Raw genomic sequence first — 23474 nt, forward strand, 5'->3', positions numbered from 1 at the left:
TAATAGGTCATCTGTAGGCCTACTAGGCCAGTATTATAATTAAGGTAAATATAAGGCTTTCATCCCCCAACTACTACCACATTTATACTTGGAACTAAGATATATTATATAAGATATAGGCAGGCCGCAGACATTACATATATTTCCTGATAATGGCAATGACCTTGATCATCTCGTAACACATGCTGACCTTTGGGAATCCCTATCATTTCTTTTATAGTCTTTAGAGGTTAGTGGAATAAGATGAATTGGCTCAAGAATCTATCGTCTCATGATGTAGACAGTGTAACTGCCCTCTAAATGCTCCCCCTGTGATACTAGAGTTCTGCATTGTTCAATTTCACTCATCTGACATGAACTGTCACCACTAGCACCAGCTCATAAAAACAAATCAAATATCACACTCACTACCTTACCACACCATGCTTTGGTGAGTGTTGCGTAAGTCATTGCTTAAAACACATTGTCTATTGGTAAGTTTCTCACTCCCTTAACTTATAAGCTACATTTAGAATGTTAAAGAACACATTTCTAAGGGTTGCTGTGCCCTGTAGATGCGGTAAAAAGGTAAATGGAACATAACCCAAACCATTTTTACGCATTGGAAATGCGTGGGCTAGAGATCCCGAATCCCCTCGCCCCTTGCTCACCAGCAGAATTAGCCGTCATTTAGGCTGTTGTTTATACTGTGTGTGTATTTCACAATATTTTGAGGTAAAAATAGGAGTTTAATGCTTGTATGGATGTCAATATATGTTAATGTCATTACTTATCACCTGTATTACAGTTAAACTACTTTGACTAACCGCGAGCGAGTTCTGTATGCTAGCTATGCTACTAGCTCATACGAACGGGAGTTAGCATTTAGCGGTCACTTCTAAATGTTATGCAGTGAAAATAGCCAAATATATCCAAATCTGACTTCAGTAACCACATTGTGAGCCTTTTACAATATACACTGAGTGTACAAAACATTAAGGACACCTTCCTAATAATGAGTTGCACCCTCACCTTTTGCCCTCAGAAGGGCCTCAATTCATCAGGTGCATGTACTCTGGTGTCAAAAGCATTCCACATGGATGCTGGCCCATGTTGACTCCAATGCTTCCCACAGTGGTGTCAAGTTGGCTGGATGTCCTTTGGGTGATGGACCATTCTTGTGTCACGAACCGGCTCAAAGTTCGAAACAAAAAGAGAGACAACGTGGAGATAAGGAATAACAAAACATATTTATTAACTAAAGTAAACTAAATACAATTAACAATGGTGTGTGTAGTCAGTAATCAGTAGTGTAAGTGAGTTGTTGTGTGTATGAATGTGATAATGGGGGGTGTTGAAAGGTGCCAACGCAAACAAACAAAAATTCCACAACCAAAATCTATCAGTGTCTGCATGGAGAGAGTCTCCTCAATGAATGGGGGAAGAGGTGCATTTATCCTGGGACACCCGAGTGTGTCCCATTTGGCTGACGACTCTCCCAGCTCCGCCCATCAACATCCTATTAAGGAAAACAAGAGCAACGGGAAAGAATTTGACAGACAGAGTGGGAGGGTCGTCACACTTGATACATACGGGAAACTGTTGAGTGTGGGAAAACCCAGCAGCGTTGCAGTTCTTGATACAAACCTGTGCGTTCTTGATACAAACTACCATATCCCGTTCAAAGGCACTTAAATATTTTGTCTTGCCCATTCCCCCTCTGAATGGCACACATACACAATCCATGTCTCCAATTGTCTCATGGCATTAAAATCCTTCTTGAACCTGTCTCATCCCCTTCATCTATACTGATTTTGAAGTGGATTTAACAAGAGACCTCAATAAGGGATCATAGCTTTCACCTGGTCTGCCATGGAAAAAGCATGTGTCCTTAATATTTTGTACACTCGGTGTAGAAATCATTACGGATTTGACGAATATCCACTTTGTTATATCAGGTTTGTTGAATGTGCCTCAATGACGGCGTCAGTGTCCTGTGTTCCATTGACATCTTTACCGCATCTGTGCTATTGTATAATCTCACCTCAAATTTAGACTTTCAGTGTCTGTCAGCTTTAAGAGTTGCTTCCTAGGATGGGAAACAGGCAAAGTAGTACCAACCTTTACCCTGTTGCATATAGAATGTTATATTATATAATTCTATAAAGTATAAATAATATACACTATATATATTGGATTTGTGAGACACTGTAGGAAACAAACATGCAATAAATTATTAGAATGGCTGTGTTTTTGTCTGTTTTTCCTAGAATCCAAAAGAAATGTGTATATAAACAAAACAAAAATGTCTCAAACGTGACACAAATCAGTTGATAGAAAATGAGCCACAATAAATCCGTGCTCAACTATAGTCATGGAAAAAAAACATGGATGGAAACGTGATTATGGAAGAGATGTGGTTTCTGGTAGCTAGCACGTTGTTATACAGTAGGCACAGTATACTGGTCCGATGGTATAGTGCAAACCTTGAGAGAAGTTGCAGAGGAGCATAGCCCCAGTTTGAATGAAATCTGAGCCTGCCTAGTGTCTACAGCCTTGCATGGCTGTTGCGCTGCTGTATCCCTCCAGCTCCTCTCCTCGACCATGCTACCTATGATTTCTCAGTTGCCTGTCTGTATTCTCTCCCCCTCCGCCCTTGCCCCTCCGCGTCCACCCCAGTCCCGGAGGTGAACGGGCTGCAGGAGCCCAGCCTGTCTAAGCGTCTGCGGGGCACGCCGGAGCGCATCGAGCTGGAGAACTACCGTCTGTCTCTGCAGCGGGAGGAGGACCTAGAGGAGGTGCCAGAGGAGACGCTGGCCGAACACAACCTAAGCAGTGTGTTGGACAAGGACGCGCACGCAGACCTGGGCTCCAGGTGAGACCACAGAGGAACAGTCAACTCTGCATGGGGTGACCCGTGGCAGCAACTGTTGAATCTCAGCAATTTAACATAGGCCTATATATAGTAATGTACACAAAGCGTGGCAGATACTTAAATGATCATTTTAATATTGCATGTTCGTATGTGATGATCGTTATGGTCAGTGGTTTTCTAGTATTGGATACATACAGTGCCAGTAAGTGTTGGTGTGTATATATCCCCTTCCATGATGACTCCAACCCTGCCTGCTCTAACTTGCACCTACCTCTCTTGCTTTCATACAGCAGCTCTGAGTCTGACATGGAGGAGGAGGACCAGGAGGAAGAGGAGCAACATGAGGAGGAGCAGCAGGAGCCCCCCAGCCCCTCAGACCTGGGAGGAGTGCCCTGGAAGGAGGCTGTGGAGCTCCATGCCAAGCTGAAGACTGACAGCGACCCAGGGGCTGAGGGAGAGGATGGAGAGGGAGAGGACGAGACACATGGTCACATCGCTAGGGATCTAGAAGTGGAGGAGGAGGAAGATGACGAAGAAGAGGAGGAGGACGATGAGGCGGAATCCACTGATGGTAAACACTTTTTTGAAGTTTCACAAACATCTATGCAGTTTGTCTGTGGTTTTCAGATGTCCTGTTGGTGTGCCCATCCTTAATATTCTGTCCTGATTCAATGTGAAGGCAGTGATATGACATTTATGAATGTAGCTGATGTTTCTAGGTGTTCAGTCAGTGGGTTCTGAGATGTAGCCTCCAGTAAACTGGTGTCAGAGCCAGAGGGATGTCAATGTTGTCCCTATGATGTCATCCCTATGAGGTCTTCCTCATCCCTCCTCCTCATATGTTTGTGAGCAGTCGGTCTTCATCTCAGCTCTGTGACAATTTATCGCAGAACAGACTGAATCGGCTTCATGTAGAAAAGTGTACCTTTTTCACCTGTCATTGTAAAGTCATTGTTTTCCTCATCTTCTCCATCTCTCTTCCTCCCTCTTCTTCTCCTCCTCTTTCCCACCATGTGTCTCCCTTCCTGTGTGTGTGACGTCTGTGTCTGAATGCGTTTGTGTCTTTCCCGTGTGTGTGTGGGTTATTATGTGGGCGATGTCTCCCCCAACTGGTAGAGGGGGAGTACTGCCCGTGGGAGCAGGAGCTCCAGTCAGGCATATGGCTGGAGAACCTCCAAGACGAAGAGGATACCTGTAGATTTAAAGGTAGCACCACTGCCTGCGGATGAGTTTTGCAGTTTGTACGCTGAACAAAATAACTACGAGTGGAGAAACCTCATTAATTTGTTTCTTTTTACCAGGCTTTCTCCTGAAGTGTTTTGTTTCCATTATTATGTTGTCTGATTTGGTTATGTTTGCAATGTAGTACGATTTTGGAGAGAGTAAGAATGATTTATTTTTCATTCTCTGTTTTACATCTTCAAGCTGAAATATGACTTCCTGTTTTACCCTAACCCTTTTAACGTTTTTCAAATTAACTTTTTTTATTTCAACTTCTGTACTAATCGACTAATACTAAGAATATGTACAGAGTCAGTTTTAGTCATTACAGTTTTGTTGCTAATGTAATACTTTTACTGTAAAGCTGCTACTCTTGTTCCAGGATGCTAGTGCATGCAGCATCCACCTTCCTGCTTGTGGTATATCATATACAACTCTACTGTCTCCTACTGGTCTTTAATCACCTCTCTGCCTTCTCTCTCCTTTTCTTTTCCCGTCCTGTCTGTTCCCCTTTCCCTTTGTATTCCTACCCTACTTCCTCAACGACTGTCTCTCCTCTACACTCTCTCACCCTTCTACAACCTGCAACTCAAATCCACACACACCCCCATCCCACATATATGACCCACCCCCTACACCTCCATACAGCCAGAAACCTGCAGATCCAGCAGGTGCTGCAGCCGGTGGATCCGACGGGCATTAAGAATCTCAGACGAGTCTCCGTACTGTCAGAGGGGGACAAGGAGGAGCCTCCTGCCTCGGCCTCCCAGCCATCCACCACGCTCACCCAGTCCCCCTTCACAGGTAACCCAGCCCAGAGGAGCTGATCCCTGGGTACACTCCCAGACCTGGCCCCGTGGCTCCTTGGCTGTGGGTCTCCAGGTTGAGGGAAGAGACCAGTGTTTTTCATCAGATCGGCTGCTTCTGTGTGTCTGAGCCAGGAGGAGCCAACCTGTTAACCCCAACATTAACAAACATATTGTCTATAATCGTCTGTGATTTGTTTTGATTGCCCTGCTTTATTTTCTGTGTCTAATTTTTGTCCAGCCTTTTATGTTGTGTCTAATTGTTATTGCGGGGGTCTGGGGTTGTGACTGGTGGACAAAGACACCGGTGTCACTGGGTCAGGTCAAAGGTCAACAATCACACCCCGGCTTCATTTATTTTTCTCATTTTTAAATTCTGTCTAGTTTGGCTTTGTTTTGTTCTGTTTCTTTCCCATGTGTCTGTTGTTTTACGTTCATTTCCTATCCCAATGTTTGTTTTGAATGTAGCCCCCGCCCACACATCCGCTCGTCATGAGGCTGTGCGAGTCTGGTTGGAGTCGGTGTCTGGAGGTAGTGCAGAACGATATATGTGCTCATTCTATATGATGGTCCCTATATACTTTAGCTCGTAACTCTATGCTACTGTATACCGGCCTTCCTTAGAGCATGGCAGCACACACTCACACAGACCCACACTCACGAGCATGCATGCCGGAATGATGCCACGCAGGAGATCTCTCTTGGGGTGAAGCCAACACTTGCACTACCTTTACCACTTCACTCACCACCCAACCCCGCTTCCCTGTGCATCGGACTATACAGTACCTACAGCAAATAGGAGTAGAAGGGGAGACGAGTTGCATAAGGTGTTCTAGACTTGACACATATTTATAGCGGCAAGCACCATCAAGAATGTAAGAGCATGAACTCCCGAGTGGCGCGGTGGTCTAAGACACTGCATCTCAGTGGAAGAGGCGCCACTGCGGGAGACCCATGGGTCGGCACACAATTGGCCCAGCGTCGTCCGGGTTAGGGGAGGGTTTAGCTGTCCCATCGCGCACTAGCAACTCCTGTGGTGGGCCGAGCGCAATGACACGCTGACACGGTCACCAGGTGTACGGTGTTTCCTCCGACACATTGGTGCGGCTGGCTTCCGGGTTAAGCGGGCATTGTGTCAAGAAGCAGTGTGGCGTGGTTGGGTTGTGTTTCGGAGGACGCATGACTCTCGACCTTCGCCTCTCCCGAGTCCAACGGGAGTTGCAGCTACTGTAACTACCAATTGGATACCACGAAATTGGGGAGAAAAAGGGGTAAAAACAAAAAAAACTCTTATTCTGCCTGGGGATGGGTATAGGTCGTGTTAAAGCCTGACGGAGGTCAGGATGTGTTTGGGGTTGAGAGTCAGATCATTCACAGTGTGCCAGGCCAGCCAGGGTAAAGCTCTCTAAAAGCTGTGCTGATAACACATTAGAATGAGTTTCTCTTGTAGGCTACACGTCACACTCACCAGAGCTGTTGCAAGTCTATGGTAGTCTGCCTCTGCCTGCACAATGGTGTCACTAGATGGGGAATGAATGAGGGTGGAGTTGACAGTTAGAGCGCAGTCATTTCTCTGGAATAGTTGTTTTCCTCTGATATTAACAGTTGCATGTTTCTGAGGTCGGGTGACTCCCATTTAAAGCTTTTTGGAGGGGTATCGTTCGTCACAAGGACACTTTGGAGGAGGGATACTTTTGCTTGTCCACTTCGACATGGGATGCCATTAACCCGTTTTGGTTGTGCAATTGCTTGATGCAAGCGTCATGTTTTGTGTTTTGCAGAAATGGATCAGTGCATGTCTCATACCACTAATCATACCATGATATATGCGCCTCTTTTTGTTTTAGTTTTTATGTGCAACTATGTCTAAATGTTATAATGACGTGTCTGTTAATATCTTAGCACACATCTCTTTTTAAAGTTTGTCCCAGAAGTGTACCTCTCCTTAGCCTAGTCTGTAGTAGTTGTTATAGCATAGTTTTTAATAATCCCCGTTCGTTTGCTTTTATCTTATTCCTGTTCTTCACGCTTCAAATCTACCCAAAGGCATTTTCTTAAGTATTTGTTTAATAACCCTTTGTTTCTTATCTTTTTACTCTGAGGTCAGACATGGAGAGGGTTCAGATTAGGGTTGATCCACCTTCAAAAAGCAACAAAAAAGCAACAAGAAAGAGGAATTTGACACCCAACCTCTCAAGTTGTTCTGAAATCGTTTCTGTAGTTAGAAACACATGAGATTAACATTCCTGCTACATTATTTTGTTGAAATATAATTTGATCTCTAAGCAATTAAACTAATTGTATTGCAACCAAATTGGCCATTTAAATGTATAGGATTCAAATAATATTCAATAAATATACTGCCAACATCCTATTTGGACCAAACTTTTTTCTACCAATGTGTAAGTCATGGGTAATCAAAAAATATATATTTTGAAAACCACCCACCGACCCCACACCCGTGACAATCCCACCCCAACAAACCTGTATATTTGTGACAAATAGTATGGAGCTGCGGCTTGTGGTATTGTTTTTAATACTATGAAATGTATTCCCAGTGGGGGGGGGGGGATTCCTCATGTATTTCTTATTGGTAGGAAAAAGTTTGGCCTAAATTGGATGTTATGTACTATATTTATTGAATATTATATGAACTATAAATTAAAATGGCCAATTTGGATGCAATCAATAGCTTAATTTCTCAGAGATTAAATTATATTTAAACAAAATAATGTTGTAGGAATGCTTATCTTATCTGTTTCTAACTGCAGTAACCTTTTCAGAACAATCTGGAATCGTGGGTGTCATGACTTTCTGAAATGACATAGACCGCTTGAACCTAACTGAAAGCTCAGTTGATACCCCTGTTTAATGTTATCTCTCCTGTGCCCTCAGAGCCCTGTGAGGATGATGACCCGGAAGCAGAAGTGGGCAGCCGTGATTTTGAGCCAGGCAACGAGATGGACCAGGGTATTGAAACCAACTTATTCAGCAAATCTCTACTATTTTGTATCTAATACTTTATTGAGGCGTCACAGATGGCTTATTAAGAACCCTGATCTTGTCTATATTATTACAGAGGACATTCCCTCTGACGCGGAGGCTGAGGCTCGTCTGCACCAGTCAGAGCTCAGTGATGCGCTTCCTGAAGAGGACAAGAAGTCGCAGAGTCAGGGGATCGCCTATAGCATTGAACAAACTAGTGTCAGTCCGGTGAAGTTAGATGGGGAAGTTGTGCTCTCGCCAGTCAAATCACCACCTCCACAGCCTGATTTACAGGTAAGAAATGTTTCCCTGTCATCTACTTGTTAGCCATTAGTTCTGTGGTCTTGGCATTTAATGAGTTCGTCAAAGGCTAAATGCTCCTCTTCCTCTGCTTGTCTTCCAGATGTCTCACACGTCTCCTCCCTACCTGGTCAAATCACCCGGCATGCGCTTTTTCCCAGATCCCTTTGCATCGGAGAACGTCACAATACCCCAGAGGACAGTTCACACTCCCAATGCCAAGAGCCCCCAATACGCTACCCCTGCCCCGTCCCCCATTCACTCCCCTGTTCAATCCCCTATCCGCTCCCAGCCTATCCCACTGCCTGAGACGGTCACCCCAAAATCCCCTGTCACCTCTCCGCCCTGCTCCTGCCCCCCGACAGGGAACCCGCTGTCTCCCATCTGTGCCCAGCCGCTGCCCTGCCACGAGCCCTCCTCACCCCTCACCTCAGACTCCCCTGTCAGAACTCAGCCTGTCCCTGCCATCACCTCCACGCCGCTGGCCAAACCAGCCTCCTCTGACAGGACTACCCCCGAGCCTCAAAAATCTCTGGACCTCACAGACGAAACTCCAGTGAAGAAGACGGACATCATCGAGGAGTTCTGGCTGAAGAGTGCCGAGATCAGGAAGAGCCTGGGTCTCACCCCACTGGACCGTAGCAGCAGCAGCAAAGCCCCAGAGAAGTGTCATGTTACTGTGGGTAAGGTGCCCACTCCGGACTCCCCCTCGACCAAGTCCTACACCCCAGAGGATCTCTCGGAGGAGCTTAGGCCTTCCCCTTCTCCCTTCACCGGTCGCTCGGTCATTCGCAGGCTGAACATTACGGTGGAGGGCCAGGTCATCTCCCCTGCGGAGTCCAAGAGCAATGGCTCAGAACGGAGGGACCTCAGCAGCAGCTCCGGCCTAGGCCTCAACGACAGCACGGCCACCAACCAGAACAGCCAGGCGGCCAGTGACAGCTACCACACTTCCGACTCCACCATGCTCACCCCGCCTTCCAGCCCCCCGCCGCCCCCGCCCAACGAGGAGCCAGCTACTCTCAGGCAGCAGCAGAAGCACCAGGTGTCCTGGGACAATGGGATCGATGGCCCCACTACACCTGAGCCAGCCAAGGCGGCCCCCACCAAGACTAACAGCCCTGTGCCTGCACCGAGGACCCAACTCAGCCCTGTGTCTATGCCAGTATCTGCGCCCAAGCCTGCCCCCAGGACAACACCGGTCACCTCGCCGGTCACCTCGCCGCTCACAGCTCCGGTCACTCCATTGGTGGTCATGAGACGGGAGAAGAGCAGCAAACCACGTCGGGAGGAGGTGAGGAAGTCATTCGTGGAGTGTGTGGCGGAGATCCCGTTTGCGGACGATGTGGAGGACACGTACGACGAGCGGACGCCGGACACAACCATGGACAGGTTCTACACTCCGCCCAGCAGCAAGCCCAACAGGGAAAGGGAGAAGCGTCCCCTGCACCTGGCCCTGGCCATGGAAAACGGAAAGCCCATTTTCCCTGTGAACCAGCAGGCCTCGAAGAGCCAGAAGGCCCAGCAGTTCTCCCCTGAGGCCAAGGAAATAGCAGAGGAACGGATGAGAGCCAGAGAGAAGTCCATCAAGAGCCAAGCTCTGAAGGAAGCCATGGCCAAGCAGCTCAACAAGATGAGAGAGACGGACACGGCCAAGGGCGCCGCCGCCGCGGCTAAAGTGGTGTGGAACGTGGCCTCATCAGAGACTTCCGGGAAAAGTACTAAGAAGTTATCCGGTTCTCCAAAGACGTCTGCAGTGAAATCTCTTGAGTCGAAGAAGGGTGAGACTCTACCAGAGCGTTTCTTTAGCAGTCAGGGTAACAAGAGTCTGGACAGCTCGACCGTCTCCTCCGACGGCTCCGCCTCGGGGGGCAAGAGCAAGAAGCGCAGCTCGCTTTTCTCACCGCGCAAGAACAAGAAGGAGAAGAAAGCCAAGAATGAAAGCCAGCTCTCCGCCAAGCATGGCACAGACGAGACGCCGTCGCCGCCCAAACACAAGTCCCTGTGGAAGGCGGTGTTCTCGGGGTACAAGAAAGACAAGAAGAAGAATAAGGACGACAAGTCATGTCCCAGCACGCCATCCAGCTCCAACACCAACGACTCCGGGAAGAAGCGATTGTCGCCTCTCGGCAGGTCGTCAGGTGAGACTGACAGAGAAACACAGGATGTCATGGAGTCTACAGTTTACCAGTTTACCATGGCCTGTAGTTTACCATGACTTGCTTAGAGCAAGGCATTTAGTCTTGATGTCACTCTTTGTTTATGTGTTCCTGGCTAGTTATTTTAGTTATGGTCACATCAAGTCCAGAGAGAAATAACAGTTAGTTATGCTGTCTTTGTTTTTTCCATTCCAGATTTGAAGTCGCGCAGAAACCTGAGCTTCTCTGAGGACTCGGATCTGTCATGTGATGATGTGCTGGAGAGGTCTTCTCAGAAGTCTAGGACAGACGTGAGTCATGCTTGTCACTCAGTTTTTTATTTTCATCCATCACCGGTTCACTCTTTAAAACCTCACCCCAACTGTGGTCATTTTTTTGTGTTTTCATATGCTGTTTTAAATCCTTTATATTCCAAGCGGCATACGGACATCTTTGACCTAGTGTCAGGCATTCAGAAGGAAACGATAAAGGAGGAAAAAGTGGGGGAGAGGAAAAGGCAAAAAATAAGGGAAAGGGAAAAAGGAGAAAAGGAACGAGAAAGAGGTCGGGACCTTGATCGAATCATAGAGGAAGAGGAGGTACTACACTAGGTGCTACAGTGGGATGAATGCTTTTGAATTTCAAACAAGCATAACAATTCAAATGTTGAATGTAAATTACTATTCATTTTTTGGACTATATTATGCTCAAGCACAGCAATTCTTCTTTTTAAACAGAGTTCTTTTCTGGTTAGAATCCCAGACACCCTAACTCAACCTAAAACAGTATTATAAAATTAATCAAGGTAGGTCTGAAGCTAATCCATTCCAATTTTTGGCATTTTGTTCTGCCTGCAAGCAAAGTAACAAAGTATTAGTATAGTATTGGTATTAATAGTAGGGATTGATTGAAGTTCAATGTTAAATTAAAATCACCATACCATCATATCAAAGCCAATATGGCACCAATGTTGATGAAAATGGTCAACAACTCTACCTGTGTGAAGCTAGCCGCAATAAGGAATAGCCACAATATGGGAATTTGCGATTCGTCTTTAAAATAAAAGCCCCCCATTGAAAGTTCAGCAAAATACAATCATTTGTTAATATGACAAAGTATAAATCAGTTGAAATCGCACTGTGGAAGTATTAGACTTTGTAATTGCATTGGGGGCATACTGACCGTGTACACGTAGTATACAAAACATTAAGAACACCTGCTTTCCATGACAGACTGACCAGGTGAATCCAGGTGGACGCTATGATCCCTTATTGATGTCACTTGTTAAATCCACTTCAATCAGTGTAGATGAAGGGGAGGAGACGGGTTAAAGAAAGATTGTTAAGCCTCGAGACAATTGAGATGGATTGTGTATGTGTGCCATTCAAAGGGTGAATATGCAAGACCAAAGATGTATGTGCCTTTGAACAGGGTATGGTAGTATCTACCAGGTGCACCGGTTTGTGTCAAGAACTGCAACGTTGCTTGGTTTTTCACTCTCAATGGTTTCCTTTGTGTATCAAGAATGGTCCACCACCCGAAGGACATCCAGACAACTTGACACAACTGTGGGAAGCATTGGAGTCAACATGGGCCAGCATCCCTGTGGAACGCTTTCGACACCTTGTAGATTCCATACTCTGACGAATTGAGGCTGTTCTGAGGACAAAAGGGGGGGTGCAACTCAATATAAGGAAGGTGTCCTTAATGTTTTGTACACTCAGTGTATATGCACTGTACAGCCTAACCTATGGATGTTGCACCCATGTAATGGAGTATCAGCCTACCCAGTGACACTCACAGAACTGTGTAGAGTTGACATAAATGTTAGCATCTTAGCTCGAGGGAAAAAAAACAAACGGAGGGAAAAAAAACAAACGTTCAGCCAGGGGGGACACTGGGACCGAGTTTGGGAAATCAAATCCTGATCCTCAAATCCTGATCAAGGACAGGAGTTAAATTGAATTAGTTTTACTTGTATTAGTGAACAGTCAAAATATGCAGTGTCTGGCAAAAATAAGTCTTCAGCAAAATGAGGCCCACACATCGGACTTCATTTGCGTTCATTACGCTGAAATAGTTGAAATTCAAAAGTGTTTAGTCCGCTGCTGCTCTGTATCTGTGGAGGTTTATCGATTAGAATAGATGGAGCTCAGGGCCAGAGGCAAGCATTCCTCATGCTAACCTTTTTTAAACACTTTCCAAAACAACTCGTCGTTAATTTCTTGCCCATGGTTATGATTTCAACAGACTCTGAACATGTATCGGAGCCTCAATGGGCATGGCAAACATGACTTCAGTCATATTTTTGACCCAGGCTCCAAGACTGAATATGTCTGATGGTACAGCATAAAACGTGTTTTTAGCTCAAACAATTTAACTAAATGTAATTTCATGTTCGTTAAGGGATCTGGCCCTGTGACGCTCATTGAGGAACATCAGGGATCATTTATCCAGAATAGTCTCAATTCATTTTTGTGTTCTGTGGTTTGTTCAGTGTTTGTTGTTTTTTAGAGACGTTGAGTAGTTTAATTACAGTTCTGTGGAGTGAAATAGTACCTTTACTTCTCACTGAAGTAGGTAGTCTACTGTATGTAATTGTCACTTATTTTTGTCTCAGACTGCTCTGCTAGTAGCAGTGCAGATGAATATACACTTAACAAAAATATAAACGCAACATGTAAAGTGTTGGCCCCATTTTTCATTAGCTGAAATAAAAGATCCTAGAAATGTTCCATAACCACAAAATACTTATTTCTCTAAAATTCTGTGCTCAAATTTGTTTACATCCCTGTTAGTGAGCACTTCTCTTTTGCCAAGATAATCCATCCACCTGACAGGTTTGGTGTATCAAGAAGCTGATTAAACAGCATGATCATTACACAGGTGCAACTTGTGCTGGGGACAATAAAAGGCCACTAAAATGTGCAGTTTTGTCACACAACACAATGCCACAGATGTCTCAAGTTTTGTGGGAGCGTGCAATTGGCATGCTGACTGGAGGATTGTCCATCAAAGCTGTTGCCAGATAATTGTAATGTTAACTTCTCTACTATAAGCCGCCTCCAAAGTCTTTTTAGAGAATTTGGCAGTATATCCAACCGGCCTCACAATCGCAGACCATATGTATGGTGTCGTGTGGGCGAGCGGTTAGTTGATGTCAACGTTGTAGACGGAGTGCCCCATGGTGGCGGTGGGGTTATGGTATGGGCAGGCATAAGCTACGGAAAACAAACACAATTGCATTTTATCGATGGCAATTTGAATGCACAGAGATACCGTGACGAGATCCTGAGGCCCATTGTCGTGCCATTTACCCGCCGCCATCACCTCATGATTCAGTATGACAATGAATCTGAAAATGTCCGTTCTTCCATGGCCTGCATACTCACCAGACATGTCACCCATGGAGCATGTTTAGGACGCTCTGGGTCGACGTATATTCCAGTTCCCGCCAATATCCAGCAACTTGACACAGCTATTGAAGAGGAGTGGGACAACATTCCACAGGCCATAATCAACAGCCTGATCAACTCTATGTGAAGGAGATGTGTCACGCTGCATGAGGCAAATGGTGGTCACACCAGATACTGACTCCCCCCCCAAATCTGTAGTCCCAGTCATGTGAAATCCATAGATTAGGGCCTACTTCATTTATTTCAATTGACTAATTTCCTTATATGAACTGTAATTCATTAAAATCTTTGCGATTGTTGCTTTTATATTTTAGTTCAGTATATTTTGGAGCAAAGCCTTCTCATTAATATAATCAGCTGTTGTGCGTCAATGTTTTCTTCACGTTGTCTCTGGACCACTTGGGTATCTATTTAAATACAAATTATTTCAGTTCAATGTTTGATGAATAATTCATGGTAGTAATGTTGATTCACCACTCATCACTGCACCCTCATCTTTGTGTTGATGGGGGGGCTTTTAACATTGCCTGTTTGATTGTACCCATTTAATCATTCCATTTGTTTGTTTTCTTTTTTCTGTTTGTTTTGTTTTCCCCAAGTCTGTTTATGTCCCTCACGCATTGGCGTTCAAGAGAGCGTACGCCACCAAGGTAGTGTGTACATACATGTCCATTGGCCCACGTCATATTACCCCAGCGCATGCGCCAACCGTTGCACTACTACCCTAAGCTACTACGTCCATTTTGCCACAGTGGCCACCGTGACCGCATAACTAACCATTACTCTTCAGATGCATGCCACAGAGCCCTCCCCTCTGCTGGAGGTCCAAACTACTGCACTCCTCATTCTTCTGACCACAATGAATGACAACTTTTCAATATGCCTACCCGTGCTGTTCCTCCGTCTGCTCCGGTCGGTTGTCGATCACCTTATCTTTTGTCTGTACTGGTCTGATGTTAACCCACTGTTCTCCAGCGCTGCTATCAGATCCACTTCGATTCTAGCTACCTCTCCTTGTTGCAGTCTGCTCCTTTTCTATACTACTATCTCTTTTCCTCGATCACTCCAGTTTTTGAAAATTATATTAAATGTTTCATATTTGTTTTAATGCTTTTTTTTCACTCCAAATTCAAATGTTTATTGCATAAAAGTAAGAACTGAAAGAGGACAAGAACCTCGTTAAACGCACATAGACCAACTCATAAAATGTGATGGAAAATGTTCCATACATTTCTGAGAATTTATAGGCTTGTAGACTGGGGAAATATTGCGAGTTGGAGAAGTGATATAAGGAAATCTAAGGTATATCTCATATTTGTAGTTATGTGTATTTTTGACTGTTCAGTTTGGATTGTGTATTGTGAACTTCAGGTTTTACTAGAGCAGATTGTGGTAGCTGCCCCGTCTATAAGATCCCTGTAGTTAGTCTTACCCTTTGAGCCCTGTCCTAATTATGCCATTTCTAGAATTGGTGAGCTCTTCTCGTACTCTCAATGGTAGACATTGGTATAAGTGATAGCCATCTCCCAGAAAGAAACACCAGTTTTCTATTTAATCCCACTGTGGAGGAGGAGAGCTATCGTTCTCTGGTGTTTTCCTGCGATGTCATAGATTGTTGATCACATTAGACCATATCAGTCACCCCTGTAAGCTCTCACTGGTCTCTTCACTGTAGAAAACGATCTGTGAATGTTCTTCGAACGTTCTGTGAACAGAGAGGTCCTACTGTCCTGTCTTGTGAAGGGCCTAGTTCCCACAGAGCTGGATGGGCCATCAGTCAAAGGCCTCTGACATGGTTGTAATGTTGTTTCAGAAAACCTACACAGAGGAGGAGCTCAATGCCAAGCTGACACGTAGGGTACAGAAAGCTGCCCGGCGACAGGCCAAGCAGGAGGAGCTGAAGAGACTGCACAGAGCCCAGGTAAGCAGCCAATAGGACATTTTGTGTTGGGAAAAAAACTTTGTGGGTGGATTAAGTATCTTGTGTATGAGTCCACACTGCACAGGAGTGTTTAACCGGTGAACCAAGACCGCTGTGAATTATGAATGATTTTAGCAAGCCCCAATTTGATGTCTTTGAAGATCGTCAAAACAGAACTCCCATGCAGAGATCAAGACAATACTAATTAGCTATGCATCCTCGGTGTTGCCGCTCATGAATATTTGATAAGACAAAAAGTAAGCCTATTTATAGAAGAACAAAAACGGATCCAACTTTGAGACGGGAATTATTAAGAGGGTTTCAGACACGACCTTTAAACTCTTCTCATACAAAAAATGAGTTCATTCGGTTCATTCAAATGTTTTTGATCTGTGGGCTATGAGAGACTCTCCCAGACCCTCTGTGTGTGTGTGTGTTCTGAATTGTTTGTTCCCTCCCTCAGACCATACAGAGGCAGCTGGAGCAGGTGGAGGAGAAGCAGAGACAGCTGGAGGAGAGGGGCGTGGCCGTGGAGAAAGCCCTGCGAGGGGAAGCAGGTACATATCTGTCACTCTTATGTCTTCTTATTCTGATTGAGTTACATACCCCAAGGGCCCGCCCGTGGGGTGTGGTCATGCTTTTTAAATGTTGGGATTGGGGAAAGAGTTTGGAGATTTTCATTCAGTTTGTTGATGTACGAGTGTCCTAGTTGGGTGGAGATGATGCTCTTCAACAACTTAATATGTTCATCTCTATTTTACATTTCTATATGTTATATGCTACTATACGCTGCTTGTATACTAAATACATTCTGGTTATGCAAGTACAGATTTGACTGCTTGCCCTCTAAATCAACTCAACCACTCTCAAACGCTGTTACTGAGGGTTTCTTGTCCGTGTAACAATGTTCCTCGAAACATGCGTTGACCTCCCTTTTACGTAGTAAAAGTGGTTTTGATAGCAGCAGACTAGACTTCTAAAACGTATGCTTTTCACAAACCCAGTCACCCAGGTTTTGCAATGAATGAAAGTGTCTTACATTTGTAGAAATCCTACTCTCGGATGTGGATATGCAGTGTCTGTATACTGGCGGTATCTGTTACTCTGAAACGATGCATTCAAACCGTGCAAGACAAGGGACTATCACAGACATCTGTACTTTCACTCGGTGAAGAAGTCATTATTGGTTACTGACGAACATGACACGATACAATGCTAACCCAGCTTTAGGAGGGTTTCAAGGCATGTAAAGGATAGCATAGTTAGAACATAATCGGTCACTTTTCGAGGGATACATTTGAGTCTCAATATAATCTATAATTACTTGTAATCTACATGATGCTTGCTGAATACGACACAAGCTGGTGAATGCTTGCTTATAAAATAGCTATGGTGATTTTCTACACCCCCAAGAATGAGACCAATTGAATGACAACCTTGAGGTGTAGGAGTCGATCTTGATTGGTCATTGTGCTTATTTTACTAAAACGTTTTTCCCCCATCAAATTTCTCTCAAATTGACTGTTTCTCTCAAATTGACTTTAACCTCTCTATTGTCTACTCTTTTAAAGGATTGTATAAAGGGACTTATTGTACTATACCAAAACAACACAAAAGACGATCAGGTATTAGACTCACTGTAGTTTAACATAAGACCCGTACTGTACATGTCATTAGTGGTGACACTGCAACAGTCTTCCATCTCTGAACATTTTATCTTTGTACTCATTTTTTTTCTGTCGGTCATCGTCTTGAGCTGCATGCGATTTGGAGGATGTCTGTTTCAACATAGATTTGTGTGTGCTCACACTGGAAGTGGTTGTCCACATAGCCTCTTTCTAGAAGGGTTAATATGCGCCAAGATTGAGTTGAATTTTGCCCCAAAGGGCTTCCATATCGTGGAACATTGTGTTTATCTATTGGTATGGTCAATAATCAAAAGTGGGGATACTTACAAGAAATCTTAACCCACCAACCCTTTGGGTTATATCACATTGACGCTCCAGAGCTGGTGTTGCCTCCTACACACACTGTTCATAACTTGTACACAGAGGCAGTGCCCAGCCATACAGCAAATCTATGTAGCCATCCTATCATTACGGAAAATGCCATGTAGTACAAGCCAATATGTGTACTTGACTGCATTTGTTTTGTGGTGAGTACTTGGGTGTATGTTGTAGTGTGTGTGTGTGTGAATGTGACGTGTATGCAATCACATGCATGACCCTGTTGTTGCAGATTGGTGTAGCCCAGTGGTGGCTGTGTGTGTGTACAATAACTCGTATCTCTAATATATCCCTGTTGTAGACTATTGGGGAGAGTCTAATTACAGTGAAATCCTGGACTTGCATCTGGGCGGTATGTATTTCAAATCTGTCGCTTCCAACTAACTAACAGCTAACCCACCTATTTGTCTTCCCCAGCTATGCTACTGGTCTGGAGCTTGTTTCCCCTTAGCTACGTCCCCTGCTGCGGCAGTAGCCGACTCACCCTCTGATCCCTTCAGTTGTACTTCCAGCACACACAGTCCGAAAGATCACACTTATCTAGTCTTCTTAAGATAGTCTGATCAATTTCAAAGCCTCTTTGATCACTGTAACGTTAACGCCACTGCATTGATTACATCATATGATTTTACGGCGGTGGTAAATGTCAAAGCCTTTATGCTTTGTGTACAAGTTAATGATCACATCGACTAAAAGAAATACACGCATGCTAACACCCAACTGGAAAGTAGTGCAGCCGTGCCTCTTACTGACTCCTAACTAAACCCATGGCCTGGCCCTTGACTAGCCCCTAGCCCACCCCTACTACCTTAGAGCTGTGTGCTGTGGTACTAAATCCATCCCTGTAGTCCCAGCTCTGGTGCCACTGCTCCTCGGCCTCTACCATACCTGCCCCGTTGCATAACTCCCTGTACTGTACGTGTCTGTGCTGAATGGCACCCTATTCCCTATATAGTGCACTACTTTTGAACAGGGCCCTATATGGTGCATTACAGTTGACCAGGGCACGTAGTGCACTACTTTTGACCAGCGCCCTATATCGGGAAAAGGGTTTGGGCCCTGGTCAAAAATCGTGCACCACACAGGGCCATAGGGCTCTGGTCAAAATAAGTGCACTACATAGGGAATAGGGTGCCATTTGGGACACAACCTGTGATTGTCCAACAGAGTCTCCGTCTTATTGACCCAGGGTGGATGTGGTGTGTGTCCGTCCGACTGTTGGACTGTAATTCTCTCTGTGATGATGCTGTCCAGCCATGTTGTCGTTGTCCCCATCCATTAGACAGGAGATGGTGTGGAGTGTTGTAACACCGGGAAAAATCTATCTGGCCATTGTCTCCCGATTTTAATATGATCCCATTCATGAATTTCATGCCCTCTTTGACTATTGTTCTTCACTTCCTTACTTTGTGGTTTATCGTGCCTCGGTACAATTGCAAGCAACCATCATAAATGTTTAGTTTCTTGAGATAAGGAATCCATTGCACAGAAGGTAAGTATTTATGGAAGACACCATTGCCACTTGGTTTGATCCTCCAAACTGAATACCGTGGTCTCGAGCTTATGGGCTGTGTGGAGGAGAAGGTGTGCATGGTCTGCATTCTGCAGGTTGGGCCTGGTCTGGTACAGTGTTGGCCTGTCTGGCAAAGTGATGTGGACTGGCAATCCATCGGACTGGCTCTGGCTGAGTCGTGCTCCGCGACACAGGCTGTTTTGGGAAGCAGCATGGCTGTGCTGTGTGTGTAGTAGTCCTGCAGGGGGTGCTAAAAGCTAGCGAACAAAACTGTCATGCTCTCGCTTTTGGCCAGCAGGGTTGACTGCAGCGACACATCTTGTCTATCACTCCATTTATGACCATAATCACCTCCAATAGGCACGCTAGTTTCACATTGCACTGATTCTCAATGATTTGGAAATTCATATACATGTTCTGTTCCATAACTTTGATTTCATGATGAGGTACGAGGCAGAAGCGATCCGCTCTAAAAATCTGCCAGCAGTGAGTGTATAAGCGATAGACTTTCTTGTTTGAGTCGAGAGTTATGATGATTCTACATGGCAGTTCTTCCGACACATCCTCCTCCTATCCTCTGTGATAGTCCCTTGTGGTTCAATTTCCCCGCATTCCATTCTCTCCCAGCTCTTTCACCCCAGGTTTTCAGTACATTGTGTGAGTTTCCTGTCTGTTTTAGTGTGTGACAGTGGATGACACCATCCCTCCTCTTCACATGTCCTATCAAGATCCTTCCCATTGTGTGTTCCGTACTCTGGGATAGAAGGCTCTTCCTTGTTGAGAAAATTGAATTATTTTGTCTATTTTCCACTTTACTAACTCTACTATATCCAGTAGATAGTATGAACTCGTTTTCTGTGAGAACATTCTCAGAGGTTCACATGCATTTGTACGAAATGCTAATTTGCACTTCAAAATAGACACAACAGCGTCAAAAAATACAAGTTATGTTTACCTGGAAAAGTTGAAATATTTTCAAGGATGGAATAATGAAATCATCTGAGCGGGAAATAGTTATTTTCTATTTCTGTAAACCTTCGAGTGATGATGAATATAAAGCTGTTTTTATTTGGATGAACCCAATTTGCAGAGCATTGTCAACACATCACACAACATTGATGTTGCAAAAGCTCCTGTATTGCACCATAGAACTCTATGGACACAATACTGTCTTGCTGAGTTTGAGGGGTATTATTCAGATGAACAGATGAAAGAACAAGATTATTTTCCCTCCCGTTCTCCAGCCCTTTGTTTTTACTCTCCTTTTCCCTCCCTCCCTCCCTCCCTCCCTCCCTCCCTCCCTCCCTCCCTCCCTCCCTCCCACACAACTGATCTCTCTCACCTCCTCTGTCAAGGTGCGTTCAGTTCTCCCCCCTAGTGCTCTCACTCTTTTAGATTTTTATCCTCACTGTTGTTTCTTCCTCACCTTCCCCCCCTCCTTCACTTCCTCTCACGCTTTATGCCCTCTACACTTTTTTCTCTGTGTCTATCACCTCTCCCTCTTCCTCCACTCTTCCACTCCTTGGCACTCTTTCACCACGTTGTGGAAGTAGTTGAGCCTTTTGTCGGGACCCCTCGCCGAAGACCTATCTCCTTCTGCCCCTGCTGTTCCCCTGAAGGTAACGTAATCTATTGCCTCCGCTGCATCTGGTTGCTGCGGGTTACCATGGCAACCGACCACCGGGATCCACAGAGCCGGGCTCCTCCCGCCTGGTCTCCTGAAACTCCTCCTCCTCACCCTCTGTGTGCCCGCGCTCAGTAGATTTCCTCATGTCACCGTTCTGTATCTGCCATAGTCGTATCACACTACATTCAACACTACAGTACACACTTTTATGTAGATATTTGGGAACTTGCTGGAACGGTGTAGAACATAAGGACAGGACATGTCTATGCTACTGATGTACTTTTGGTTTGTTGAGCTGAGGATACTCAGAAACCTAGTTCACATTGCCAACAAAAGAAACTTTTAAAAGGTTTATATAGTGACTGTCATGAATCAACCATATATACATTGACGTTTCTATAGACCCTCTCCCAGATGATCTTTCCCTTGAGTTTAACTGTCTCAGGCAGAACATGTGAAGCATGTGTCAAAGCCCTCAACCCTAGTTAACAACTCAAGTAAACAACTACTGTGCACACCTTTTTCCATCATTCCAAGTAGCTGCAGCTAAAGCTAAAAAAAAGCTAAAGGGAAAACCTTCTCTACTTCAGTGTGTGTTTAATCAACGGCATGTCCTCTGTTTGCTGTAAAACCAATGGACATGCACGACTGAATGGTCTAGTCTCGCTATAGTGCGTGAAGGCTGCCAGACAGCCTCTGTCCCTCGACTATAGTGTGTTGCAACTAGACCGTGTGTGACAAGGTTGTGGGAAAGAGAACGAAATACCTACAACGTCTGACACGTCTCAGTTTTGCATATTCTACCAATATACAGATTAGGAGATAAGTGGAACTTCTTGAGAAGCCTTCTGATCAATGTAGCAAACAAAACATGCCTGTGTGTGTTCTGTGCGATCTGGTTTTCAGGCTAGTGTGTTTTTATTGCTAATTCTGTGGTTCTTCTCTCCTGTTCTGGGAACCTGGGCTGAGGGTGGTGGTGGACGAGGCGCAAAGAAAGAGAGAGGGAGAGAAAAGCAAGCACATTGTTGGATAAGTTAGCAAATCCACCTGTTTCCATCTCCTCTTTGTCCTGTCTGAGGAACCCTGCTTTGCCTCTCTCTGTCCTTGTCTGTTAATCAGCGAAAGCCGGCAGCAGCACCCAAGAGCACAGCCATTCGATTTTTGTGTGTACTGTGTTTTTCCTTTTCGTTTTGCAAGAGACTCGACCACTCCAGCTAAGTACGTCATGCTGCATTAATGGTTTGCCCCCTCAGTGTCTCATTGAAACCGCTTGGCTCCACCTGCGTGCGACAGATAGCATAGCATGGACTGGCCGCCTTTTACAGTGGCACAAGGAAAAAGGTTCTGCGGCCCCTGGCCCTTGACTGCATTGGCCCTTGACTGCAGTAATGCATGCCAAATGCCAGTAGAGGCTTCCCTCTCAGGCAGACCTAATAGGAGAGTATGATAGCTTCACTATTGGTCTAAATGACAGATCGACTCCACCATTTGACCCAGTAGAAGCTGTAGGGAGTATGAAATAATTCATAACATGGGTGTTATGAAACCACTCCGCATGAATAGGATCCGACAGAATCCTTTATTTCTGCTGGTGGTTCATTGTTGCATGTAGGGATGTCGAACTTCCATTGAGATAGAACACCAGAATAGTTGTATCTCTGTGTAAAAAGTCCATAGGTTCCATGGGTACAATGTGGTGGAATAGCCAGGTTTTCTACTCCCTACCTATGGCCCTCTCTGTAAGGGGGACACACACTGGTAGGAGACGTCCACTGCTCTGAACATACAGTGGTCCTCTGTAGGACAGTTGGTAGAGCATGGCGTTTCCAACGTCAGGATAGTGTGTTTGATTCCCGGGACCACCCGAATGATAAAAATGTATGCAGGCATGACTGTAAGTCGCTTTGGATAAAAGCATCTGCTAAATGCCATTTATTACTATTATTATTACTATATCATAGTACAGTAGCAGGGGTGTCTGTCTCAGAAGTCCAGATTGAGTGACGCACAAATTCTCAACTTTGCAACACCCAAAGTTGAAATATCCTCCACGCCATCTTCTGTGAGCCGTACGGCCAGACCATCCTGAGCCCTGCTCAACAGTCCGGTCAATCATACCTACCTAATCATCCATTCCCATTACAAAGACATCTTGGCTTGGCTGTCAATGCGTTGCCTGTGTCAGTGTCTGCATCAGAACCACCTAGAGCTTCCTCTGCCCTGCCGTTTCCCTCACTCCCCTTTCTGTGTTGCTGCTTCTTCCAGGGATGGGAAAAAAGGACGACCCCAAACTCATGCAGGAGTGGTTCAAACTGGTCCAGGAGAAAAACGCCCTGGTGCGATACGAATCTGAGCTGATGATATTGTGAGTTGACCATTAATATCCTTTGTTATAGGCCTACTGAATGTTAACTCTGCATCCAAATACGGTACTGTAACAAAAAGTAGACAAACATAATTTAGAGGATTTATGACGTAATTTAGACTTCAGACATAATTCAGGGCCACGGGTGTAATAGTTTGGCCTAAAGTCTGTCTTTCTGTCCCCCAGTGCACGAGAACTGGAGCTGGAGGATCGTCAGAGTCGACTGCAGCAGGACCTGAGGGAGCGCATGGCAATTGAAGGTGAGGATCGCCATTTTTCAATTCAATAAATATTTATTGTACCCAAAGGGCAATTTGTGTGC

General features: G+C 45.1%; 1 protein-coding gene across 20 annotated transcripts in view; it reads left to right on the top strand.

The window, feature by feature from the left end:
* Positions 1-23474, top strand: part of LOC139540206 (protein-methionine sulfoxide oxidase mical3a-like) — a 138318-nt gene that overhangs the window by 112276 nt on the left and 2568 nt on the right. For 4 of the 20 annotated variants that reach the window (XM_071343830.1, XM_071343840.1, XM_071343832.1 and 1 more), the window contains 18 exons: positions 2659-2854; positions 3145-3425; positions 3971-4060; positions 4724-4879; positions 5350-5412; positions 7777-7851; positions 7961-8160; positions 8270-10307; positions 10521-10615; positions 14320-14370; positions 15534-15641; positions 16105-16198; positions 17213-17266; positions 17949-17999; positions 20714-20779; positions 21907-22005; positions 23053-23152; positions 23339-23412. In XM_071343830.1, the coding sequence (XP_071199931.1) occupies positions 2659-2854; positions 3145-3425; positions 3971-4060; positions 4724-4879; positions 5350-5412; positions 7777-7851; positions 7961-8160; positions 8270-10307; positions 10521-10615; positions 14320-14370; positions 15534-15641; positions 16105-16198; positions 17213-17266; positions 17949-17999; positions 20714-20779; positions 21907-22005; positions 23053-23152; positions 23339-23412 (3891 nt within the window). Of the gene's footprint in view, positions 1-2658; positions 2855-3144; positions 3426-3970; positions 4061-4723; positions 4880-5349; positions 5413-7776; positions 7852-7960; positions 8161-8269; positions 10308-10520; positions 10616-10741; positions 10904-14319; positions 14371-15533; positions 15642-16104; positions 16199-17212; positions 17267-17948; positions 18000-20713; positions 20780-21906; positions 22006-23052; positions 23153-23338; positions 23413-23474 lie in introns of those variants that run through there. The other 16 variants (XM_071343849.1, XM_071343833.1, XM_071343838.1 and 13 more) reach the window with 16 other exon arrangements.

The sequence above is a fragment of the Salvelinus alpinus genome, chromosome 15, assembly GCF_045679555.1.
Source record: "Salvelinus alpinus chromosome 15, SLU_Salpinus.1, whole genome shotgun sequence".
In the NCBI taxonomy this organism is placed as follows: Eukaryota; Metazoa; Chordata; class Actinopteri; order Salmoniformes; family Salmonidae; genus Salvelinus; species Salvelinus alpinus.